Genomic DNA, 23,319 nt, shown 5'->3' on the forward strand with positions numbered 1-23,319 from the left:
TCAGCTTCTAACTTCTGCTTGTTCAATTAAGCTTTCACAAATTAAACCTGGAAGCTGATTTCTACGCTGAGCTGCACCAGATTCTGCACTCTCCAGTTTTAGTAAATCAACCCCATAGATTCTCTGGTTTGCAGTGCAGACATTTACTTTATTATTCACATTACTTTATCGGGTCAGCAGATTAGAGGGACAGATATTATAACAGTTTGAACAGTCTAATCATATTTTTGGTATATTGTGAAGCAAATGCAGTAAAAATATGTCAGCTCTGAAACATTAAAGTGTTACTAAACCCTGGACCCTGCATTTACTATATCTGGTATCCCACAGTATACAGAACATGGAAATACAGTTATTTTAGTAAATATAAACTGCTAAATACCTTTTCTAATCAGCAGTATATAGCAGTCTTGTGACTTCTATCAGTGTGCAGCAGAGCACTGATTAAAGCTTGTAGGAAGAGTTTTCATTCTCCACCGGTTGTCTTATGAGGCTGCAGGACCCTTGACCATCTGTCTGGATGGTGCTTATTAGCCCTGTGCTGATTACATGTACTCCCCCAAGAAAAAAAAACTCTTTAGATATACACACCAAACTGAGCATGTGCCACTTGCCCCCAAGGCTCTGTTCTATCAGCAGATAGATTGGGGACAGTAATAGAAGAGGAGGATCAGAGAAGACAGGATCAAACATCTTTTTTGCACAATGAAGAGCATTAACCCCTTAAGTTCCACAGTGAGTATAACAAGTATGCTTTACTGCATATACAGACTGACTTTACTGTTGTGGATTTAGTATCACTTTAAAGTATACCTTTTTTTGTTTGTTTGTTTGTTTGTTTGTTTTTCATTTCGGACATAGTAGGGATTTTAAGCCATCTGTTTCTTATTAGGGAGTTTCCCCTTTCCTTCCTGTCCTGTAAACTCCTACCTTTACAATGTGAGGGAAACACCCTATTAAACAGTTGTCATGGGAACAATTGTCCCTAATGGAGAGTTCCCTTCTGTCCTGGTGGCAAATCACACTTGATTTACCCTTACTTTCATTCCTCATGTATCTGGAGTTCAGGACAGTTAGGTTGAATCTCCCTAACAGAGACAAAGACAGAAATTAAAAGTTACAATATATTGCCAAAAATATTGGGACACCCCTCCAAATCATTGGATTCAGGTGTTTCAATCCCATCCATGGCCACAGGTGTTTAAAATCAAGCACCTAGGCATGCAGACTGCTTCTACAAACATTTTTGAAAGAATGGGTTGCTCTCAGGCAGAGGCGGACTGACAACTCATGGGGCCCCAGGGGAATAGGGGATCATGGGGCCCCTGTGTCCTCACCCACACTCAAACCACACCCAAAAAACCTATGAAAGATACCAGGGGCATCTCATGTGGCCCCTTACTGACCCCGGGCCCTAGGGCAGTGCCCGGGTTTCCGAGTGGTCAGTCCTCCCCTGCTCTCAGGAGCAACTGGGAACAACAGCAACTCAGCCACCAAGTGGTAGGCCATGTAAAATGACAGAGAGGAGTCATGCATGTTGAAGCACACAGTGCACAGAAGTCTCCAACTGTCTGCAGAGTCAATAGCTAAAGACCTCCAAACTTTGTGTGGCCTTCAGATTAGCACAACAACAGTGCATAGCGAGCTTCATTGAATGAGTTTTTATGGCCTAGAAGCTGCATCCAAGCCTTACATCACCAAGTGCAATGCAAAGTGTCGGATGCAGTGGTGTAAAGTATGCCTCCACTTAACTCTAGAGCAGTGGAGACGTGTTCTCTGGAGTGACGAATCATGCTTGTCTGTCTGGCAATCTGATGGACGTGTCTGGGTTTGGCGGTTGCCAGGAGAACGGTACTTGCCTGACTGCATTGTGCCAAGTGTAAAGTTTGTTGGAGGGGGATTATGGTGTGGGGTTGTTTTCAGGGGTTGGGCTAGTTCCAGTGAAGGGAACTCTTAAGGCGTCAGAATACCAAGACATTTTGAACAATTTCATGCTCCCAAATTTGTGGGAACAGTTTGGAGATGGCCCCTTCCTGTTCCAACATGACTGAGCACCAGTGTACAAAGCAAGGTCCATAAAGACATGGATGAGTGAGTTTGGGGTGGAGAAACTTGACTGACCTGCACAGAGTCTTGGCCTCAACCCTACAGAACATCCTTGGGATGAATTAGAGTGGAGACTGCGAGCCAGGCCTTCTCATCCGACATCAGTGTCTGACCTCTCAAATGTGCTTCTAGAAGAATGGTCAAATATTCCCATAGACACACTCCTAAACCTTGTGAACAGCCTTCCCCAGAAGAGTTGAAACTCATATAGTTGCAAAGGGTGGGCCAACTCAATATTGAACCCTATGGACTAAGATTGGGATGCCATTAAAGTTCATGTGCGTGTAAAGGCAGGAGTCCCAATACTTTTGGCAATATAGTATATATATTAAAATAAAGTCTTGCCCTTAGTAATACTTTATTAAATATGAGTACAAAGTATCAACTTATTCTTGGTGATTGTTATCATGGATGTGAAATCTTTCAGGTTGATAGTCATTCAGCAGTTACCTTTAAATTATCCTATCACAAGCTTAGATAACTAAAATGAAAAACATATTATCTGAAGCTACCTGCAAGAAAAACTGTTGGCCTGATCTACTAAAGCTTATGCACATATATTGTCACATTGATTGTGCATAGATAAGCAAATTGTATCTGTACAGTATCTACTATGTACACAGACTCAGTACAGGCTCCAGCACACTTACAGTGCAATTACTAATTTTCTGTGAAGTGTACTACAACATCTGAATGTATCCCATCTAAGTAGTAGTTTATTTAAAATAAAAATGTGCTTTTCTCCATAGAATTTGGAGCTCACTGATCACCATGGAGTGCATGAAATGCATATCTCATATAGGAACAGAAATGTAGCATAATCAGTGCAAACTGATATAATTAAGGGGCTTGTAAAAAGGCCTGTAAAAATACACTACAGTTAAAGGAAAGAAGCCAAAGTGCATGCTATGCTGAAGATATCACAGTGTGCATGTGCAGATATACAGTAGAAGCTGTGGCCATGGTCATAGCATGTATATGGTTTTACATGCTACTGCCTCTATACAAGTTTTCAATTATCAATACCTATACATACAATTTTGACAATTGTTCACCTGTCACCTAGAATGTAGTAAATGGACACTGATGGTGTACGTACTTACAATAATTTTGATTAATAAACTGAACTATATGAATTTGAATATTTATATATTTTTTCCTCACCTCATAGCAACAGACTGTGGATCAACCCCAAAGGACCACCTTTTAATTAAATATTAATAAAGGAGAGAAGGTACCCCCCACTAGAGTTTGATGTCTTGTTCTTTTTCCAACCCAATATGTTAGCTAGTTAGCTTCTGCAGTATGCTGCCACTACATGAACCATGCTTGAGGTTATTGCAGCTGTATTAGTGTACTTGCAACAGAAACAATTGAGTACTGTCCGTGATACTTTTTTATTTGCAGGGTGTGCCCCCTTCTTCAAGGTCCAAGCAATACTAACATCACAGGCTACATTGTAGCACTGATCTGATGTTTGAAATGTTTGTTGTCAAAATCGAGAGTTTATTTTTAGAAATTTGTATAGGTATTGCAAGTGTTTTGACATTAAATCTTTTCTTTTTATTATTACTGCTTAGATCTTGAAGAAGGGGGAACATCCTGAAAGCTTGTCCTGAAAAATTGGATGTTAATGCAAATTAAAAAAGTATCCTGGACAATACTTAACTGTTTCTACTATGTGAACCAGGAATACAGAAAATTGTTTTCTGTAATTTTCCTTTCCTTGCATATCCTCATGGCAGTATAGCTCCCTCCCCAGTGTCCTGTCATGCTCAGTATGAAACACTAGTGGTGGTTGTAGTTGGGGTGGTTTTCCTATCATTTATTACGTAGTTAGATAGTGTTCTTGGCTCGTCAAGGGGGAAAAGTTGCCTGTAGTATGCTCCAATGAGGGAAAGCCAAGAAAGGGAATTTACAGCAAGTATATAAAAACTATTTTCTGTAATATGAAGTGCCATTTTAAAAAAAAAGATTTTTTTTTTTACGTGTTTATTACTTTTTGATGAATATTTGTTTATTGATATTACTTTGGGAAGTGCTTTACCTTTGAGAATTATTTCTTGCCTATACCTCTAAGGCACGGGTGTCAAACTGGCGGCCCTCCAGCTGTTGCCAAACTACAAGTCCCATGAGGCATTGCAAAATTGACAGTTACAAGCATAACTCCCAAAGGCAGGGGCATGATGAGACTTGTAGTTTCACAACAGCTGGAGGGCTGGAGTTTAACACCTCTGCTCTAGGGTATATTTTATGCAGCTGCTGTTATGATGTATAGAGAACAACGTACACAGTACTCGTAGTACTTATTGAAGAAACCTTGAAAGGGACGCTGTGAGTTGGCAGCCTTGTAAGTGGGAAGCTTTTGATCATGAGGTCCGAATTCCTGTTAGAGAGGGACTTGAACTGTTTAGTTAGTGCTGGACAGACTATGATTTATTTTTATGTTTTATTCCTGTGGAAACATTGCATGTTTTTGTTTTTTTTTATGCTGGATAGCTGTCTGTGTTTATTTGATGCTGAGAATATTATAAAGATGGTTGCTGACTGTATGAAACCAACACATAGGAGGAGATTTGCTAAAACTGGTGCTCACAGAATCTAGTGCATAGTAACCAATCAGCTACTATCTTCAGCTTGTTCAATTAAACTTTGACAATAAAACCTAGAAAATGATTGGTTACAATGCACAGCTGAACCAGATTCTGTGTGCTGCAGTTTAGTAAATGACCCCCATACGCTCTCATCAAGGATGATCTTACTGTTGTTCCCAAGGCAATTGTTTCCTTAAGAAATCTATGGTCCTTTGGGGATTATTTCATGTGTATATCATTTTATTTACATATTCCCTGAACACATACTGAGATGTTCAATCATGTTTTATTCCTATTTCAATTTTGTTTTATAGGATTGTTTACATTTATTAAATATTTACCTGATTTTGACCTCAGAGCTCTAGCAGGGTCCGGATGAAGTTTTCTTGAAGCATTTTCTGTATTGTTATTCCAGACAACAATTTCTCCATCATAACTTCCTGCATGCAAACAAATGTGAAATCATAAATCAAAAATGAAAGGACTGGTATTCCTACCAATCTGAGATGAGGACAATAATGAAGCATGGCAAGGGAAAGTATGGTATCAATTGTAACCATCCAGGTATATCCTACTTGATATTTGCCATTTTGTTTTGTTCTCATTAGACTAAAAGATTTTGTGATATAAATTGCAATAGTTTTAGGGAAATAAATATAACATGTAATTTACACAACATCGTTGTGACCAGATATAGCTCCCTCCTATATAATTTCTAGGTTCGGTAAATTTAGTCTTTAGCTCTCCTGCAATCAGTGGAGCTGCTTGTGATTGCTCTAGTGTGCTCTGAGTTTCACAGGCTGTGGGCTTGGCTGCTTCCTCCTGCATTCTGAGCAGTTCTGGAAAGTAGTGGGCTGAATAAAACAAATCAACTGCTGAATATTTATGTTGTCTCAGCCAATCCCTGGGGGAGGGTGCTCAGATGGTGGCTCAGTGTGAACATTAATAGTCTGAAGCCTGGAGCTGCCTTATTGTCCAAGGTGAGGAGATCCCAGCCTGAAGGGCTACTGCCCTTCTGGGCAGTCCAGTTGTGCTTCATTTTCTCATCAAGATCCCAGGCGTGCTAGCCTTGGGGGCCCATTACGTTGAACTTTGCTTGAGCTGACTGAGGGATTTCTGAAGAGTTCACAGGAAAAATGTCTAGCTGATATTGGAAGGATGCAATCTTTGTGAGGTAGGAACGCTGAACCTTTTAGCGTTTTGATGCAATGGGTGGTTTGCAGTCCTAGAGGCTGCTCACCAGCAACCGTGGAGTCTTGCTGGACCCCCAGAGGAGTTTGTTGAGGTTCTTAAAGGATGGGAGCATCATACCAGCTTGTACAGACTTCTTAGAAGATTTTTATTTGTAACAGCTAATGCATTTCAGGGGCTAAGCACTCCCCCTTCATCAGGGCTAAAAACTAAAGAAAATACAAAGAATCCTTAAATGTGTTAAAAGTTATGAGTATATACAAATATAAAAGTACAGATACCTTTATACAGTATTATTGGAGCCAAAAGGGAAATACATTGTTCAACTAAAAGGGTATGCAAACTAAGAAAGAGAAGAGAACATGCTCTTGTTAAGGCAACAGGGCACCACAAAAACAAAAGCTAAATGTGTTTTCATTCTTGCTAAAGCAACAGTGCAACACACACACACTAAATAAATAAACAATAAAATCAATAATAACAATAATAGTAATAATAATGAAAACAAACACCAATGCTCTGCAAATGAGAAGTACATAAACCCATTTGAACAATCCATAGACAATATGATATTCGTGCAAAGTAGGTCCTATTCTAGACTATATGGACCCAATATATGAGTGAGCTGTAGCTTAAATGAAGGGACATTGGAGCCGAGACTGAAACAAGTACAGACCAAGTCCATGTGCAGTTGACAGCTGAAAGTAATGGCAGAAACAGAAAGGAGGGAGAAAAGGAAGCAAAGGAAATTGAATAAATACATATGAGCGAAAACTATGCTATGGCAACAATAGTGTGGGGAGGAAAATAATAGTTGTGAGGGAGAACAAACTAGGGCTAAAAGTAATCATAGGATAGGGGGTGGGCCAAAACAAAATACAAAAAAAAACCAAAAGAAGAAAAAAAAGGCAAAAATTGATCGATAAATGAATACATTGGTATGGAACTAATTCTGCAGAGAGTTTCTATGCTTTCATTTAAACCAGGAGTAAGAGGATTGAGTTGGAAAATCCAAAACGTTTCTCTTTGGCATAGTTTCTTGAAATTGTTGTACTGAATGGACAGAGGCACTTGCTCGATGATGGTTGCTGTACATAGATCAAAGTCTCTATTGTGCATACTTGCAAAATGGCGATATAGGCTGTGATCTTTAAATACAATTTGATATCATGGCAGTGTTTGTTGAGCCTGTTCCTAAAAGTGTGTATGGTTCTACCTACATATTGTAATTTACAGGGGCAAGTGATCACACAGATAACATAGTCAGTGAAGCAGTCCACCTGGACTTTGATGGGCCATAATATTCCATTGCTGTTGGATGTTATCGAATGAGTTTTGTCAGAAATTGTCTTTCAGCAGAGACATTTAGTATGGTTACATCTGTAGCATCTTGGTATTTTTGTTTTGGTGACCACAGAGGTCCTTTGTTAAACACGACTCGGGGCTTTCAGGTTCTTGAGGGTCTCGGATGTACATAAGATGAGCCTGAGTTTAGGGGAAGTTATTTTTTTAATAATGGATCTGCCTGCACAATATGCCAGTGTTTGTTTAGTATGCTGCAGATGCCTCTATGGTTCTTGTTGATGTGATAAATGCCAATGACTTGTTTTGTCTATCAACTGGTCCTCTTGGAGTGGGCTTGAGGCAATCAGTTTGTGTTAGCTCCCTTGCATATTGGAAGGAGGTATTCAACTATCCAGAGACATACATGGCTGCGCAGGCACAGATGTGCGGGTTCCTGTCTTTCTGTGCATAATAATGCGCATTCGTGCACCCGCGGCCGCCCGCCACTAATGTTGGAGCCAGTGGGACTATTTAACCCAGCAGTTCTGTGAGCCAGTGCTGTCTGATCTGCAGCTCACTCTGTATTCCTATGCCTTTTCCTGTATTGATACCCATGATTGACCCGGCTTTTCATGACCTTGCTTAAATGCTACCTGCACTGACCTTGGCTTGCTTGTTGGATTCTGCTTCTGCTTTCTGTATCTGCCTGATCTGCCTTACTGCTGCTAACATTGGCCTGTGACCTGAATTCCCTTCTGCCTGCCGTCTGTTATTATTATTATTATACAGGATTTATATAGCACCAACAGCGCTATACAATATAACGGGAGACAATACGGCAACAATACAGTTCAATACAAGAGGGATAGGAGTGCCCTGCTCCTTGGAGCTTACAATCTAGGAGAGTTACCGCATGTTACCAACCCATCCTGTCTGACCCTGCATCCAGCTTCGCCAGCCTGCCCTGCTGTGCCATCTGCCTGCCGCCAGCTTACCTGCTACCAGCCTATTATGCTGTCTCATCTGTCTGCTGCCGGCCCGCTTACTACCGGCCTGCTCTACTGTGCCAGCTGCTGCCAGCCTGCTCTGCAGTGATTTCTGCCTACAACCAGCTGCTCCACTCCAGGCATCCATCCAGCAAGGTGTCAGCTACTCCTACGCAGACTACTGGACTGATCAGGCACCTATACCCTGCTTTGCTCTCATGATTGCTGTTCCACCTTCAGTGGTCCCTGAGCCAGAACTGTACAAGAGGACTTCCTCTGCATGTCAGTCTCACTAATGAGGTACATGACAAGCACCCACTGGGGAAAGAACCATGGGACCAAAAAAGAGGGCCCTTTAAGGGGTGAGCGCTGCACAACGTATGCAAGATATATTTCTCAAAAGGAACATAAAATAATATTCATATTTAATTACGAACCTCTGTGCATGGGTGCAAACCTGGAACGACTCATTAAACTAAAATAAAATTGAAACTTGATTGTCCATGCATATTGTGTTAGTTTTTTTTTCCCATACCTTGTATGTTTCTGCTTTTTATGCCAAGGTGGGTATTGTGAATTCCTCACGATTTCAAGAATTGGCAATCAAATATTCCTGAAATATATCTGTTTGTAGTGAACACTGCATGTGGATTGATGGAAAAACTATTGTATACGTTTACTAGGTTTTTTTAGTATAACTACATTCTGCAGTATTTATATATGTATCCTCTATGGATGTATATTCTCCTCTTGCATGGTAAATACACTTATGGTTGGTATTCTTGGATCAGTTACTAGTGAAGTGCAATTAGCTGCATTTTAACAATTTACATACATGGACACACTTGTTAGGATGCCAGCATACTCTACATGTGTACATGAGTGTGGACATGTTAGAATCTCTTTCAGGTGTCATTGCTCTTTGTGTTAGTGTTGGGGAGATTTCCATCTCTTCCTATCCTGGTTGTACACAAGTAGTCAGGGTAAACCTCACCAACAGGAACATAGACAGCAACTAACCCCTACCCACCCAAATTTACTGAAATAAGTAATTTTTATTGACATCTATGTTCCCATAGGGGGGTTTTCTTTTTCTGCTCCTTCAACCAAAATCGAAGTGAAGTAAAGCATCCCCAGTGTGGTTCAAGACAACATTAAAAACTCCACAAAAAGCTTGTCTTCAATGTTCTTACTTATGGGTTGGTCTGTTAGTGCCACGTTTTATTTTATTCTTCAGCATCCTCTGGGCCTCCTTCTCCAAGAACCGCTCTCATCATGGTGTAGTCATTGATCAGATAGACAATTGATCAGTGTAATAATCAGACTGTATGCCTCAGCATGTAGACATCAGTACATGCTAATAATAGCCATTGTCTAAATCTATGTCATCAATATAGAGTTCAAAACACTGATCACACTGCTATATCCCATCTGTGCAAATTACAAGCAGGTACAGACTGTGTATACAATGTTGCATACAGAGCCAGGCCACCTGACACTATGCTTATCTACCCCTTTAGAATAAATATTTGTCTAAGACAAGAGATATATACATGCCTTATGTCACTGCTTCCAAAATGCTCAGTACTCTCCAAATAGTGCAAAGAAACAGCTGTCAATGTTGTCCAAAGCCTAGTCTTGGTGTGATTGGTAGCAATTGGAAACACACTCTCCACATTCTTTTTGAAAGCACACTCCAAATAGGAACGTTTATAAAGATAACTACGGTACATTCACCGGTCACTTTATTAGGTACACCTATTCAATTGCTTGGTAACACAAATTGCTAATCAGCCAATCACATGGCAGCAACTCAATGCATTTAGGCATGTAGACGTAGTGAAGACGACTTGCTGTAGTTCAAACTGAGCATGAAAATGGGGAAAAAGGGGATTTAAGTGACTTTGAATGTGGCATGGGTGTTGATGCCAGACGGCTGTTTGGAGCATTTCAAAAACCGCTGATCTACTGGGATTTTCACGCACAACCATCTCTAGGACTTACAGAGAATGGTCCTAAAAAGAGAAAATATTCAATGAGTGGCAGTTGTGTGGACGAAAATACCTTGTCAATGTCAGAGGTCAGAGAATGGGCAGACTGGTTGCTGCAACATTCAGATGATAATATAATTTTTTTCACACACAGTTTTCTTTTTTGATGGTATGTACTTGCCACTGGATGTTTTATTTTTTGCAATATAAGTTTTTCTTTGTTTCTATTATAAAATTTTGCAAACAGGTAATTTTTCTCCTTCACTGATGGGCATTGAAGAGGCTGCACTGATAGGCAGCACTGATGGGCACTGATAGGCAGCACTGACGGGCACTGATAGGCAGCACTGATGGCAACTGATAGGCGGCACTGATGAGGTGGTACTGATAGGCGGCACTGATGAGCTGGCACTGATATGCAATATTGATGGGCATTGATAGGCAGCACTGATGGTTGGTACTGACTGACAGCACTGACTGGCGGCACTGCTGGGCACTGACTGGTGGGACTGATGGGCACTGATGGGCGGTACTGATGGGTGACACTGCTGGGCACTGGTGGGTGGCACTGCTGGGCACAGGTGGGTGGCACTGCTGGGCACAGGTGGGTGACACTGCTTGGCACAGATGGGTGGCACTGGTGGGTGCCCTGATGATCTGTGCCAATCTGTCCTCTGAAAATTGCTGGTAATCGGCAGTACTTTCCTCACGCTGTGAGAGCGTGAGGAAAGTGCAGCCGATAACCGGCAACTGCATTTTCCGGTGATCTGCTGTGTCATTGGACACGGCTGATCACGTGGTAAAAGGCCGCTGTAATTGGCCTTTCACCACATTACATGATCAGCTGCGTCCGCCGAGTGCACGATCCCGGGGGTGCGTGGGAGGGCGTGTTCTGGTAAGACGTCATATGACGTCCTCCCAGAACTGGCCGGCCGCAGTGTAGCTGTCATTCGGCTATCTGCCGTCGGCAAGTGGTTAAGGTGTATGTAAGCTCTAACAATGTATTTCTCTTATTTGCTCTATTCTGGTCTGTTCATGGAAAGCATTTAATTATAACTGCTTGACAAGTGCACAATAAAAAAAAAAAATAGCTGTTTATCCAACCAGAAATTTTGTGAACTTCCTGTGCTCTCTGCCTCTGAACTGCTATCAGTTAGCATTGTTTTCTGCTACCTCTGTGTACTACAAAACACCTTCCCTGTTATGGAGAAGAAAGGGAGGTGTTATGTAGCCCTAAGTATTGCAGCATTCTGTAATCCTAACACACTCCCTGTCCTAGGGTTACCATGCTGCTCAGTATGGTTGTCAATAGAGATGAGCGAATTATTCAAAAATTCCGTTCGGCTGATTCGCCGAATTCGCGGAATAAATTCGCTTCGAGCCGAATATATTCGCTGCGAATTTAACTTATAAAAAGGGTGTTTCTAGGCTTCAGAGAGCCTTTATATTAGTGCAGAACACTGTACCTTTAATTTAAATGCCCTTGGAGTCTGCTGGGGAAGAGAAATAATACTGACAGTCAGTATGACATGCAGATGAGTGCCGTCGATCTTAGAATCACCGCACACTTCACTCATTTGGGCAGTCACGGGGCCAAAACCAGAGTGTGGAGCCACAGTGTGGCGGTGGAGGCAGCAGCAATGGGAGGCCATACAGCACCCTATGACAAAATGGAACCCACCAGCAGTGTGAGGAGACCTGAAAGTGGCACATGGCAGAGTGTGGCGATGGAGACAGCAGCAATGGGAGGCCGTACAGGGACCCATGACACACTCTGGACCTGGCAGCAGCATGAGGAGTCGGTACGGGGGCCCATGGCAGATTACGGGCCTGGCAGCAGCATGAGGAGGCGGTACAGGGGCCCATGGCAGAGTGGCGGAGCGTAAGCAGCTAAAATTGAAGGCCATACAGAGGCCTATGTTAAAAAGTCCCCCCAGCAGCAGCGTGGGGAGACGACTATCAAGAGTCCAATGGCAGAGTGGCGGAGCAGAAGCAGCTTCAATTGAAGGCCATACACAGGCCTAGGTTTAAAAGTCCCTCACAGTTAATTCCAATAACGAACTCTACTCCTCCGTGCAATCTACTTACGAGACCCTGGGCAGGTCTGGGTCCAATTTGTGGTAGAGACTGGTTTTGTTCAGCCATGCTTGAGCGAGTAATAACAGGTCTGTGCTGCCCTTTGGTGTCTGGCTTAATGCGCACAACACTGAACGTCCCAGCGTTTGTCAACGATTTGCCGTTAAGTGATGCAAACCCTGCTGAACCACGTTCATGAGGAGCCGGTACAGGGGGCCATGAATCAGTATGGACCTGGCAGCAGCGTGAGCAGATGACAGAGGCACATGGCGCAGGGTGGCGGTGTAGGCAGCATTATTCTGAAGCCATACACAGGCCTAGGTTAAAAAGCGGAAGCCGTCAGCAGCGTGAGCAGACGACAGAGACACATGGCGCAGGGTGGTGGTAGATGCAGCAGTATTCGGAAGCCAAACACAGGCCTCGGTTAAAAAGCGGAAGCCGTCAGCAGCGTGAGCAGACGACAGAGGCACATGGCGCAGGGTGGCGGTGGAGGCAGCAGCAATGGAAGGCCATACAGCACCCTATCACAAAATGGAACCCACCAACAGTGTAAGGAGACCTGAAAGTGGCACATGGCAGAGTCTGGCGATGAAGTCAGCAGCAATGGGAGGCCGTACAGGGACCCATGACACACTCTGGACCTGGCAGCAGCAAGAGGAGGCGGTACAGGGGCCCATGGCAGAGTGGCGAAGCGTAAGCAGCTTAAATTGAAGGCCATACAGAGGCCTATGTTAAAAAGTCCCCCCAGCAGCAGTGTGGGGAGACGACTATCAAGAGTCCAATGGCAGAGTGGCGGAGCAGAAGCAGCTTCAATTGAAGGCCATACACAGGCCTAGGTTAAAAAGTCCCCCCAGCAGCAGCGTGGGGAGACGACTATCAAGAGTCCAATGGCAGAGTGGCAGAGCGGAAGCAGCTTCAATTGAAGGCCATACACAGGCCTAGGTTAAAAAGTCCCCCCAGAAGCAGTGTGGGGAGACGACTATCAAGAGTCCAATGGCTGAGTGGCGATCCGGGAAGTCAGCGTTGTGATTGCAGATGCAATGCAGAGATTCTATGAGGTGATGCCGTGGGTGCGAAGAAGATCATATACCGTCGTACTTCCATCCATAAGACGGAACAACCTCCGAACCGGGAGCTTTATTACCCTGACCCGCTGAGCAGCTTCTGGGATACCCAAGAGGCCCATGGCAGAGTGGCGGAGCGTAAGCAGCTTCAATTAAAGGCCATACAGAGGCCTATGTTAAAAAGTCCCCCCAGCAGCAGCGTGGGGAGACGACTATCAAGAGTCCAATGGCTGAGTGGCGATCCGGGAAGTCAGCGTTGTGATTGCAGATGCAATGCAGAGATTCTATGAGGTGATGCCGTGGGTGCGAAGAAGATCATATACCATCGTACTTCCATCCATAAGACGGAACAACCTGCGAACCGGGAGCTTTATTGCCCTGACCCGCTGAGCAGCTTCTGGGATACCCAAGAGGCCCATGGCAGAGTGGCGGAGCGTAAGCAGCTTCAATGAAAGGCCATACAGGCAGCAGTATGAGATCTGGCAGCAGTATGAGAAGGCGGTACAGGGGCCCGTGGCACAGTGTGGTGATGGGGGCTACAGAAACTGGATGCCAGAAAGTGGCCGATAGGGCTATATACTGCATGGAATTATAAAGTTGTAAAGACAGCGGCCTATAAGGCTATACACACTATAACAATCATGACTTGATTGACCATTGGCCTATAAGGCTATACACAGCATGAATATCATGACTTATTCTGAGAGTGGTTTGGAAGGCTATATACAAAAAGTAATTCATGAGCTGTCCGGACAGCGGACAATAAGTACATATTTACAAATCAATTCATCAGCTGTCCAGCCAGCGGCCTCAAAGGCGACACATATAGAAAGCAATTCATGAGCTGTTCAGACAGCGGCTTCTAAGGCGACAGATATACAAAGCAATTCCCGAGGTGTTCAGGGAGCGGCCTGAACGGCTAGGTTATTACTAAATATATTTTTGTGGCCAAACATCGGCCTATAAATAGATGTCTACACAGTGACAAAAAATTATGTCGCCAGACAGCGGCCCCTAAGGCGACAGATATACAAAGCAATTCCCGCGAGCGCACAGGGCCCACAGTGTCTGAGGATGGACGTTGGCGCAGAAAGGCAGAGACCAACTGACTACATAGGTGGTTTTTATAGTACTTTATTTTGGCCTCCCTCTCAGCAGGTGTGAAAAAGGCCACCATTTTTGAACGGTAGCGAGGGTCCAGCAAGGTGGACAGCCAAAAGTCATCCCTCTGTCTGATGGTTATTATTCGGCTGTCGCTACGCAAGCAACCGAGCATGCTATGGGCCATTTGTGCCAAGGAATGCGAGGGACTCCCTGCCTCCATCTCCACAGCATACTGCCACGGTGCGTCTGGGTCCTCTGTCTCCTCCTCCTCCTCTACCAGATGCTCCTGCTCCTCCACTCCTGTCCGCTGAGTGGAAAAACCACCCATTTCACTCAATAATTCCTGAGCACCAATGTCCTCCTCTACCTCCTCCTCTTCTTCCTGTCCTGCCCCCACAGGGGTCATGTGGCGTTGAGATCTGTGCGCCACGTGTACCGCACCCTGACCAGCCATTGTTAACAGCATTTGTTCCAGGACGTGCAACAGAGGAATGACGTCGTTCATCCCATAGTCCTGCCAACTCACGAATAGCGTGGCCTCCTCAAAGGGCCTGAGCAAGCGGCAGGTGTCACGCATGAGCTGCCAATGGCTGACATCTAAGTTACACAGGGGAGTACCTTTATCCGCTTGTAACATCAGGAAATCGGTGATGGCCTTTCGCTGTTCGTAAAGGCGGTCTAACATATGTAGGGTTGAATTCCACCTTGTTGCAACGTCGCAGATCAGGCAATGCTGTGGAATTCCGTTCTGCCGCTGCAGCTCAAGGAGGGTGTGCTTTGCGGTGTAGGAATGGCTGAAATTCATGCAAAGTTTACGTGACATTTTAAGGATGTCTTGCAGTGGGATGGTGGATTTTAGGAACCGCTTGACAACCAGATTGAACACGTGAGCCATGCATGGCGCATGGCACAACCTTCCTTGACGCAGAGCAGACACCATGTTCTTTCCGTTGTCGGTCAATATGGTTCCGATTTTCAGTTTGCGCGGAGACAGCCATCTGTCGATTTCTCTGTTCATTACACTCAGAAGTTCCTCCCCTGTGTGACTACGTTCGCCAAGGCATACCAGGTGCAGCACAGCGTGACACTGTTGCGCCCTGCACATGTGATATGCCGGTCGGGTAATGGGACTTGGCACGGGGGTGGCGGCTGAGGACACGGCGGAAGAAGAGGTGGTAGAGGCGGACATCTTTGCTGGACCAAGGACGTGCAAACGTGGAGGCAAAAGCGGCGTGACCTGTCCAAGTTGCTGGTGCGGCTGTGCCGGCACCACGTTCACCCAGTGGGCCGTAAATGACATGTACTGTCCCTGACCGTAGTTACAGCTCCACACGTCGGCGCTGCCGTGCACTTTGGCAGAGACCGACATGCTCAAAGACTGGCCCACCATCTCTTCTACATGTGAAGGCAGGGCTAACACTGCCTTTTTGGCGAAGAAATGCCGGCTTGGCACTCTCCACCGCGGCTCGGCACAAGCCATCATTTCTCGGAAAGGTGCTGAGTCCACCACTTGGAAAGGGAGGGACTGCAGCACCAGCAACTTGGACAGGAGGACGTTCAGCTTCTGCACCTTCGGGTGCGTGCTCGCAAACTGTTGTCTCTTGGAAACGGATTCCAAGAAAGACTGCTGACGGAATCCGTCAAGAGGAGTAGCAGGAGAAGGAGCATCTGAACGAGCGGAAGATGCCAACGAGCGACAACTCCCCTCAGCAGAGGTGTTGGAGCCTTGACTGGCTGATAGAGGGTGATTGACGTCGGGTGACGGAGCAAGTAACGGAGCGGGTGATGGAGCGGGGGCTGGGGCAGGCAGAACCGCCGTATCTTTATCACGGTTTTCCCAGGCCACCGAATGGTGACGCTGCATATGCTGACGCAACGCTGTAGTCCCAACATTGGCCCCCTGGCCACGCTTGACTTTCTGGCCACATAGTCGACATACGGCTACGTTTACTTCCTCGGGCGGCGTGACGAAAAATTGCCACACCGCCGAGTAGGAAACTTTGCCCCAGCTACTCCTCACTAGCTGACTGCTACTTCCTCCGTGCACACCGGCACCACTACTGGCCGTGGTGGTAGGCTGCAGTGGAGCTGGTGCTCTACTCCGTGGCCGTTTGCCTCCACTGACACTGCTGCGACCCTGCTGCCTCCTGGGCAACCCACCGACTGTTTTGCTCGCTGGCAAGCTGGCACCCTCTTCTCCTGATGATGCGGAAGCAATAGCCTGATGACGAGGAGGCTGCCAAGTGCGATCAGCCTCATCATCATCAATTAGGGTCTCCGCGTCACTACTAGCCCCCTCGGCTGCGTGTGGGTCAGGAGACAGACCTGTCTCTAGACCGGCTACCGAGCCACTCTCCTCGCCAGTACTTCTTCGCCTGGCTGCTGAAGAGGCGGATGTCTCCCCCCGTTCCTGACCGCCCTCTGTTAGCTCTTCCTCACTGTACAGTGGGGCTGAGCCCACAGCATGCGATACTTCGCTTGGTGAGGGAACACCAAAGGACAGGGGCAGGTCGAGGACACGTGATTTCAGTGGGCTTGCTCCCGGGCCATGCCAACTAACGGTTGTGTCTGACATACCCACCGACCGTTGGCTGTAGGTGTCAGAGGTGACCTGGGAAGAGGAAGACGACCGAGTCAACCAATCGATGACGGCAGGGTTGTCGGTGGAGACACGACCGCTGGATGACACCGGGAGCACTGGCCTCTGGCTGCGACTAGTGCTGCCTCGACCTCTTCCTCTGCTGCCACGTCTGCTCGCTCCTGAAACATTGCCTCCTCTGCCACTCCTCTGCGTGTTGTCTGACATACTCTTTAATTCAATAAGCACCCCAAAAATAAAAACGGATTTAACTCTTTGAACGTACAATAGTGGTTGTGAAGCAGAAAGTCAGTTTATTTAGCACAATCGGTCAATTGCAGCTTGCCGTTGGCTGGAAACTGTACGTTTATGTCACTGGAATGCACTAATCACCCAAAAAATATTACCGCCACCCGGCGTGTAAATGGATCTAACTCTTTGAACGTACAATAGTGGTTGTGAAGCAGAAAGTCAGTTTATTTAGCACAATCGGTCAATTGCAGCTTGCCGTTGGCTGGAAACTGTACGTTTATGTCACTGGAATGCACTAATCACCCAAAAAATATTACCGCCACCCGGCGTGTAAATGGATCTAACTCTTTGAACGTACAATAGTGGTTGTGAAGCAGAAAGTCAGTTTATTGTACACAATCGGTCAATTGCAGCTTGCCGTTGGCTGGAAACTGTACGTTTATGTCACTGGAATGCACTAATCACCCAAAAAATATTACCGCCAGCCAGCGTGTAAATGGATTTAACTCTTTGAACGTACAATAGTGGTTGTGAAGCAGAAAGTCAGTTTATTTAGCACAATCGGTCAATTGCATCTTGCCGTTGGCTGGAAACTGTACGTTTATGTCACTGGAATGCACTAATCACCCAAAAAATATTACCGCCACCCGGCGTGTAAATGGATCTAACTCTTTGAACGTACAATAGTGGTTGAGAAGCAGAAAGTCAGTTTATTTAGCACAATCGGTCAATTGCAGCTTGCCGTTGGCTGGAAACTGTACGTTTGTGTCACTGGAATGCACTAATTACCCAAAAAATATTACCGCCAGCCGGCATGTAAATGGATTTAACTCTTTGAACGTACAATAGTGGTTGTGAAGCAGAAAGTCAGTTTATTTTGCACAATCGGCAAACTGCAGCACCAACTGTGCACGACAGCCACCAAAAAAAAAAAGGGTGTATGTCACTTTAAATTTTCGATTCTTTGATAGCTGTGGCCCTAAGTAACGATTCTGTGTCCCTGAGTAACGATTCTGTGTCCCTGAGTAACAATTCTGTGTCCCTGAGTAACGATTCTGTGTCCCTGAGTAACGATTCTGTGTCCCTGAGTAACGATTCTGTGTCCCTGAGTAACGATTCTGTGGCCCTAAAGTCTCTGTGGCCCTAACTCTGTCCCTTAATACAGACAGGTCTGTCTCTCTTGAATGACCGGAGGCTAATGGAGAATTCTAAGATGGCCGCGATTTATAGTGCTGGCTGGCTGCTGATTGGCTAATGCGATCACATGTCATGAATGCATTATGGGTCAGCGCGCCTTGTCTGCGCGCCTTCCCAGAGATCCCCGCCCCATCTTCTCTGTCCATTTTCTCCGTGGCCACACATGTCGCCGCCATTTTTGGGAAAATTCGATTCGTGCATCCGAAGTTTGCTAATCTTCGGATTTGTCGCGAATAGAATTTTTCCAAATCTTCGGAACGAATTCCACTTCGTCATGTTCGATTCGCTCATCTCTAGTTGTCAACCTAGGACAGGTTGAGTGTTATTGGCAGGATTACCAGGTGAAAATAAACAGTATAAAATAGAAAACCTAGGTAGCCACCACATCTAAGGACAGGTAAGCTAAAATACTATCAGCCTTTGTTCTTGGGTTTAGATAACTGTGATATTGGGGAATTCAGCTCAGCGGTAGAAGTGTTTGTAGTGAGTCCATGCAAGTCCAAACTGTGGTTTTAAAGTGGTTGCAAAGGCTCAAGATTTTTTTTACCTTCATGCATTCCCCCCAATACTCACCTAAGCCCTCTCTTGATCCAGCGATGTGCACTGAAGTCTCGTCTCCCTCTCCTCATTAGCTGAGACAGTAGCGGGAGCCATTGTCAATTGTCAATCCCAGCCAGTGAGCCAATGAGAATAGAGAGGGGGCAAGGCCGAGCCACAGCTCCATGTGTAAATGAAGACACAGAGCAGCTGCTGGGGAGTGCACATTCATTTGTGCAGTGAGCACAACATAAGAAGCAGGTAGGAAGCTTTATTGCAGGAGAGACAAAGCATGTCTCTTCTGCATTAAAAATCCTTCCCGTCTGCCAATTTTCCATCCGTAGCCTAAAGTTCCAGTTTAAGTAGAGCACCTCTGTCTTCTAACACACCTGGCTGAGCAGCGGTTTTACATTCCTCTCTCCCACAACCCTTCCCATGGCCATCCACCTAAATTCTAACATTACAGCCTGATAGGGCTGTACACATGCCACAAACACAATGATTTGCTTTGTAGCTGCAGGTTCAAGATACAAGAATGGAGCCTCCATAATCATTAGGAGCCATTTAAATTGGTATTAATCCCAAAACCGAAAATGTAATATCTTGCAGCTTACCAATCATTAGATGGTGGCTGCATTCGTTTTTTTTCCCTTTTCCCTCTGTTTTCACCTGATGATCTGATCCAATAACACACTTCCTGTATTACAGTGTCCCCACTCTGGATGAAGGAGTACAGAGACACCTTTGGACAGCAGCTTTGTCAGGCTAGATCAGCCCCAACATATATAAATGGGTTAAAAATTGAGGTGCAAGGAATAGTTAGGAAGGGGGAACCAGGTGAGGGATCTGGAACAAGGGGATCAGATACAGTATGAGGTAGCAGGATAAATAATACAGGTACAGGACAGGAACAGAATCACGGCAGGAATCAGAATTATGATAAATCAGCAAGCAAGTATATAGCTAACAGCCAAAACACTAAAGCACTGATGAAAGTCAAGGGAGGGGTTGTATACACCTGCTGGTTGCCACCAGAACTACATCCTTCAACTCTGGGAATCACAGTGCCACCAGCAGGGGATCCAGGTCCTGACACCTTGTTATCAGAGCACCTATATGGACTACTGGGAAACTTCAGGTCATGTGCAATACACCACTGGCAATACCTTGTGTGGGGTAGCAGCACTCTTAGGCACACAAGTCTTCTGTCCTGTCAGTGATTCTTGTCCTGTTACCAACTACAAAGTCATTTTGAAACAAGTAGCGCAGAACACTTACTGACTGGTCTCTAGGAGGGTTCTGTCCCGCAGTGGGCCCTGTGATAGGGGCTCTGCTACTAGCAAGGCACATGAAGTACCAAGCCACCCCTCACTTAAGATTTAACATGACTTGCTTCGCTTCTGCATAAGGTGCATTACAATATATTATGGTTTTGTTGTACAACTGGCTGCACTAATATTAGAAAAAAGTCACTTCAGTATTAAAGCGAAGTTCCAGTCCCCAGAAGAAATTCTTTTTAAAAGTTGACCCAGGATTGCCTTTTCGAGAACATTAACAATTGGATAAAGTTATAAGTTATAGCCTTCTAATTCATTTTAAATATGTAAATCTTTACCTTGATCTCAGAAGCAGGCAGGCGCCATGAAGGCTGTGGGCATCTGAAGCCCGCAATGCTTTTTTTCCTGGAGGTGGTGCTCCTGGTTATCCCAGCATGCACCACTCGATCTTGCTCCTGCGCAGTACTGACACTGCTCGGTGCTACTTGTATAGAACAGGTTGCCATAACAATGGCGGGGATGGGGGAAAGTTCCCGCCCCCTTATGGCAATCTGTCCATCAAATCACACCAGGGGGAAGGTAAGTGAGATCTGAAAATGGAGCAAGCCCCACAACAATAATTAGAACTGCACAGATCTTACACTTCCTTCCCACACTAGACTTCGGTAAAATGGCGCCAAACTCCACCCATTCACATCACTTCTGGCTTTGAAGTAATGTGGCCAGGACCGGAAGTGCAGTCTTGAAATATGATTTTAAGATATTTACATTAAGAAAACAATTTTTTTTTATCCAAATCGTGCTGCACAAACACACAAACCATGTAATTAGAGGAACTTTAAAAAATGGGTGGAACTCCGCTTTAAAGTGCAGAGTCCATCTTTGTAGGAACCTTTGATCAGGTCCCATTATTGGGTAATGCCACAAGAACAACTGATTACATAGTACAGTATTTCCTCACTGCATCACTCCCATACCTGGACTTACCGCAAGATAACCAGCACCAGCCAACAGTTCACAAACAGGATTAATAATAACTTTAAGTAGGCACCTACCTACATCCTTATTAACATACTTGGTCAGTGACTCAAAGTACTGAAGCAAAAGAGGCCAGTGTGAGAGGAAAGCAACTAGCATTTTAAAAAAAGAAGAGATCAAGAATGCTGATCTCATGACAGATTTCTTTTAACTAGTTGATCAACAGTCTAACAGACAGCAAAATAGGTAGTGTGGTGCTTTCTGATTATACATATTGTTGTAAATTTGTATTTGTAAAATATTCTAAAGGACTTTACAGAGTGCTGTTCCCCAGAGCCTGTAGAGAGCATGGCATCAAATCCTAGGCATTCCCAAGATTACAACTTTCATCTTTGGTAAAATATTTTAATAATGTCCCTGCAAAAGGACGCTGGGCAGGGGCGGACTGACCATTCAGGAACTCGGGGCACTGCGAGGAGTGGACTGACAACTCATGGGGCCCCCAGGCAATAAGGGATCATGGGGCCCCTGTGTCCTTGCCCAAACTCAAAAAAGCCTATGAAAAAGGTACCGGGGCATCTCATGGGGCCCCCTACTGTACCCGGGCCCTTGGGCAGTGCCTGAGTTTCAAATGGTCAGTCCGCCCCTGGGCACTGCCCGAGGGCCCAGGGTCAGCAGTAGGCCCCATGAGATGCCCCTGGCACCTTTCATAGGCTTTTTTGGGTGTGGTTTGACTATTTGGCTAGGACACAGGGGCCCCATGATCCCCAATCCCAGGTTGGGTTGTTGAGTTGTCAATCCGCCCCTGACGCTGGGGCATGATTTTTTATTATAACACCGAGTCCTGCCATTTGGTTATAATACATACAGACACTCCAGTTAGTAGTCAGCACTGGCAAGGCCTACCTCAATTTTATAGGATGGGGCAAAGTTAACAAAGAGAAGATTAGTTTGTTTCATCAAAAAACATAGATAAATGTGTCTTTGCACTATTGTATTAGATAAATCATATCTAAAGGATCTCTTGCTTACAGGGAAAAGGGGTCTAAGTACTACTTGTGCACAAGTGCCCTCTGCTGTCTACACATGTAATTGACTGTACATGAAAGCCAATCTCACTTCTCTTTCTCACTAACATGGAATTCAACATTACATTGGAGTTCTTGGCAGTCTCACGCTTGATGTGTAAAAATTAATGAAGAAATTTGTTTTGGATAGAAAATAATGTCTTCTTTGTGCCTAGCTTGACCTAATACCGAAACTTTCTCAGCTTTCATGAATTTCTCAGGTAGACACGTACTAAACCGTGCCAGGGAATATTTAATCCTGCTGCTATATATAAATAAATTAATTTGCTAAAAGCTGTAATTTCACTGAACGGCAGTAATGCATGAACATTTCTGATATAAAGAAAGATTTTATTATTCAAGTTATTTAGCACACTCTGTGAACTGAAAACTGATACAAGAGAAAGTTATTGTCTTTCTGGTCACACAAGAACAAGTCTGCATAAAAGTTCTGACAAATCTGACAAAAATTTTAGGCGTAAAGGTACATTTGCAGAATTGCTAAACTGAGATACACATTTACAGTAAACAGTAACATAATTGAAATTCAGATAAGGACAATTGCAAAAAGCCAAGCAATTTATGTGATATTTTCTGCATTTCTCTATTTGTTTAAGACGTGCTGTGAGTTTGTTTTGCTTTTAGATGCTTTTAAGTGTATTGATTTGCTTCATATTTGTATAAGATTTACAACAGTATTTGAACGTTTTAATAACACAGTTGAGTACTCTCCATGAGACTTTTGTTTTTTTTTGTGCTAACAATTTTTAAGGCAAGCTATAAGGGATATATATATATATATACATATATATATATATATATATATACATACAGGTGTACCTCGGTTTACGATTGCCTCGGTTATCGTAATTTTCGGTTTATGAATGAAAATCCACTGAAAATAATGCCTTGGTTTATGAATTTTTTCGCAATATGAACGGATTAATTGGTTTTCAATGCATTTACAAATTTTTTTAAATCATGTCCCTGTACAGTACTATGTCTTTAAAGTGCACTTTATAAAGAGTTTTGAACAG

The 23,319-nt window shown here is 44.5% G+C and overlaps 1 protein-coding gene across 2 annotated transcripts in view; it reads right to left on the bottom strand.

Moving 5' to 3' along the window:
- Positions 1-23,319, bottom strand: part of WDR49 (WD repeat domain 49) — a 198,530-nt gene that overhangs the window by 60,412 nt on the left and 114,799 nt on the right. For both annotated transcript variants that reach the window (XM_089675462.1, XM_089675463.1), the window contains one exon: positions 5,042-5,140. In XM_089675462.1, coding sequence (XP_089531588.1) covers positions 5,042-5,140 — 99 coding nt within the window. The remainder of the gene's footprint in view (positions 1-5,041; positions 5,141-23,319) is intronic.

Source organism: Staurois parvus, unplaced genomic scaffold (genome assembly GCF_062004578.1).
Source record: "Staurois parvus isolate SC_StPar_1 unplaced genomic scaffold, SC_StPar_1.0 ptg000155l, whole genome shotgun sequence".
Lineage (NCBI taxonomy): Eukaryota > Metazoa > Chordata > Amphibia > Anura > Ranidae > Staurois > Staurois parvus.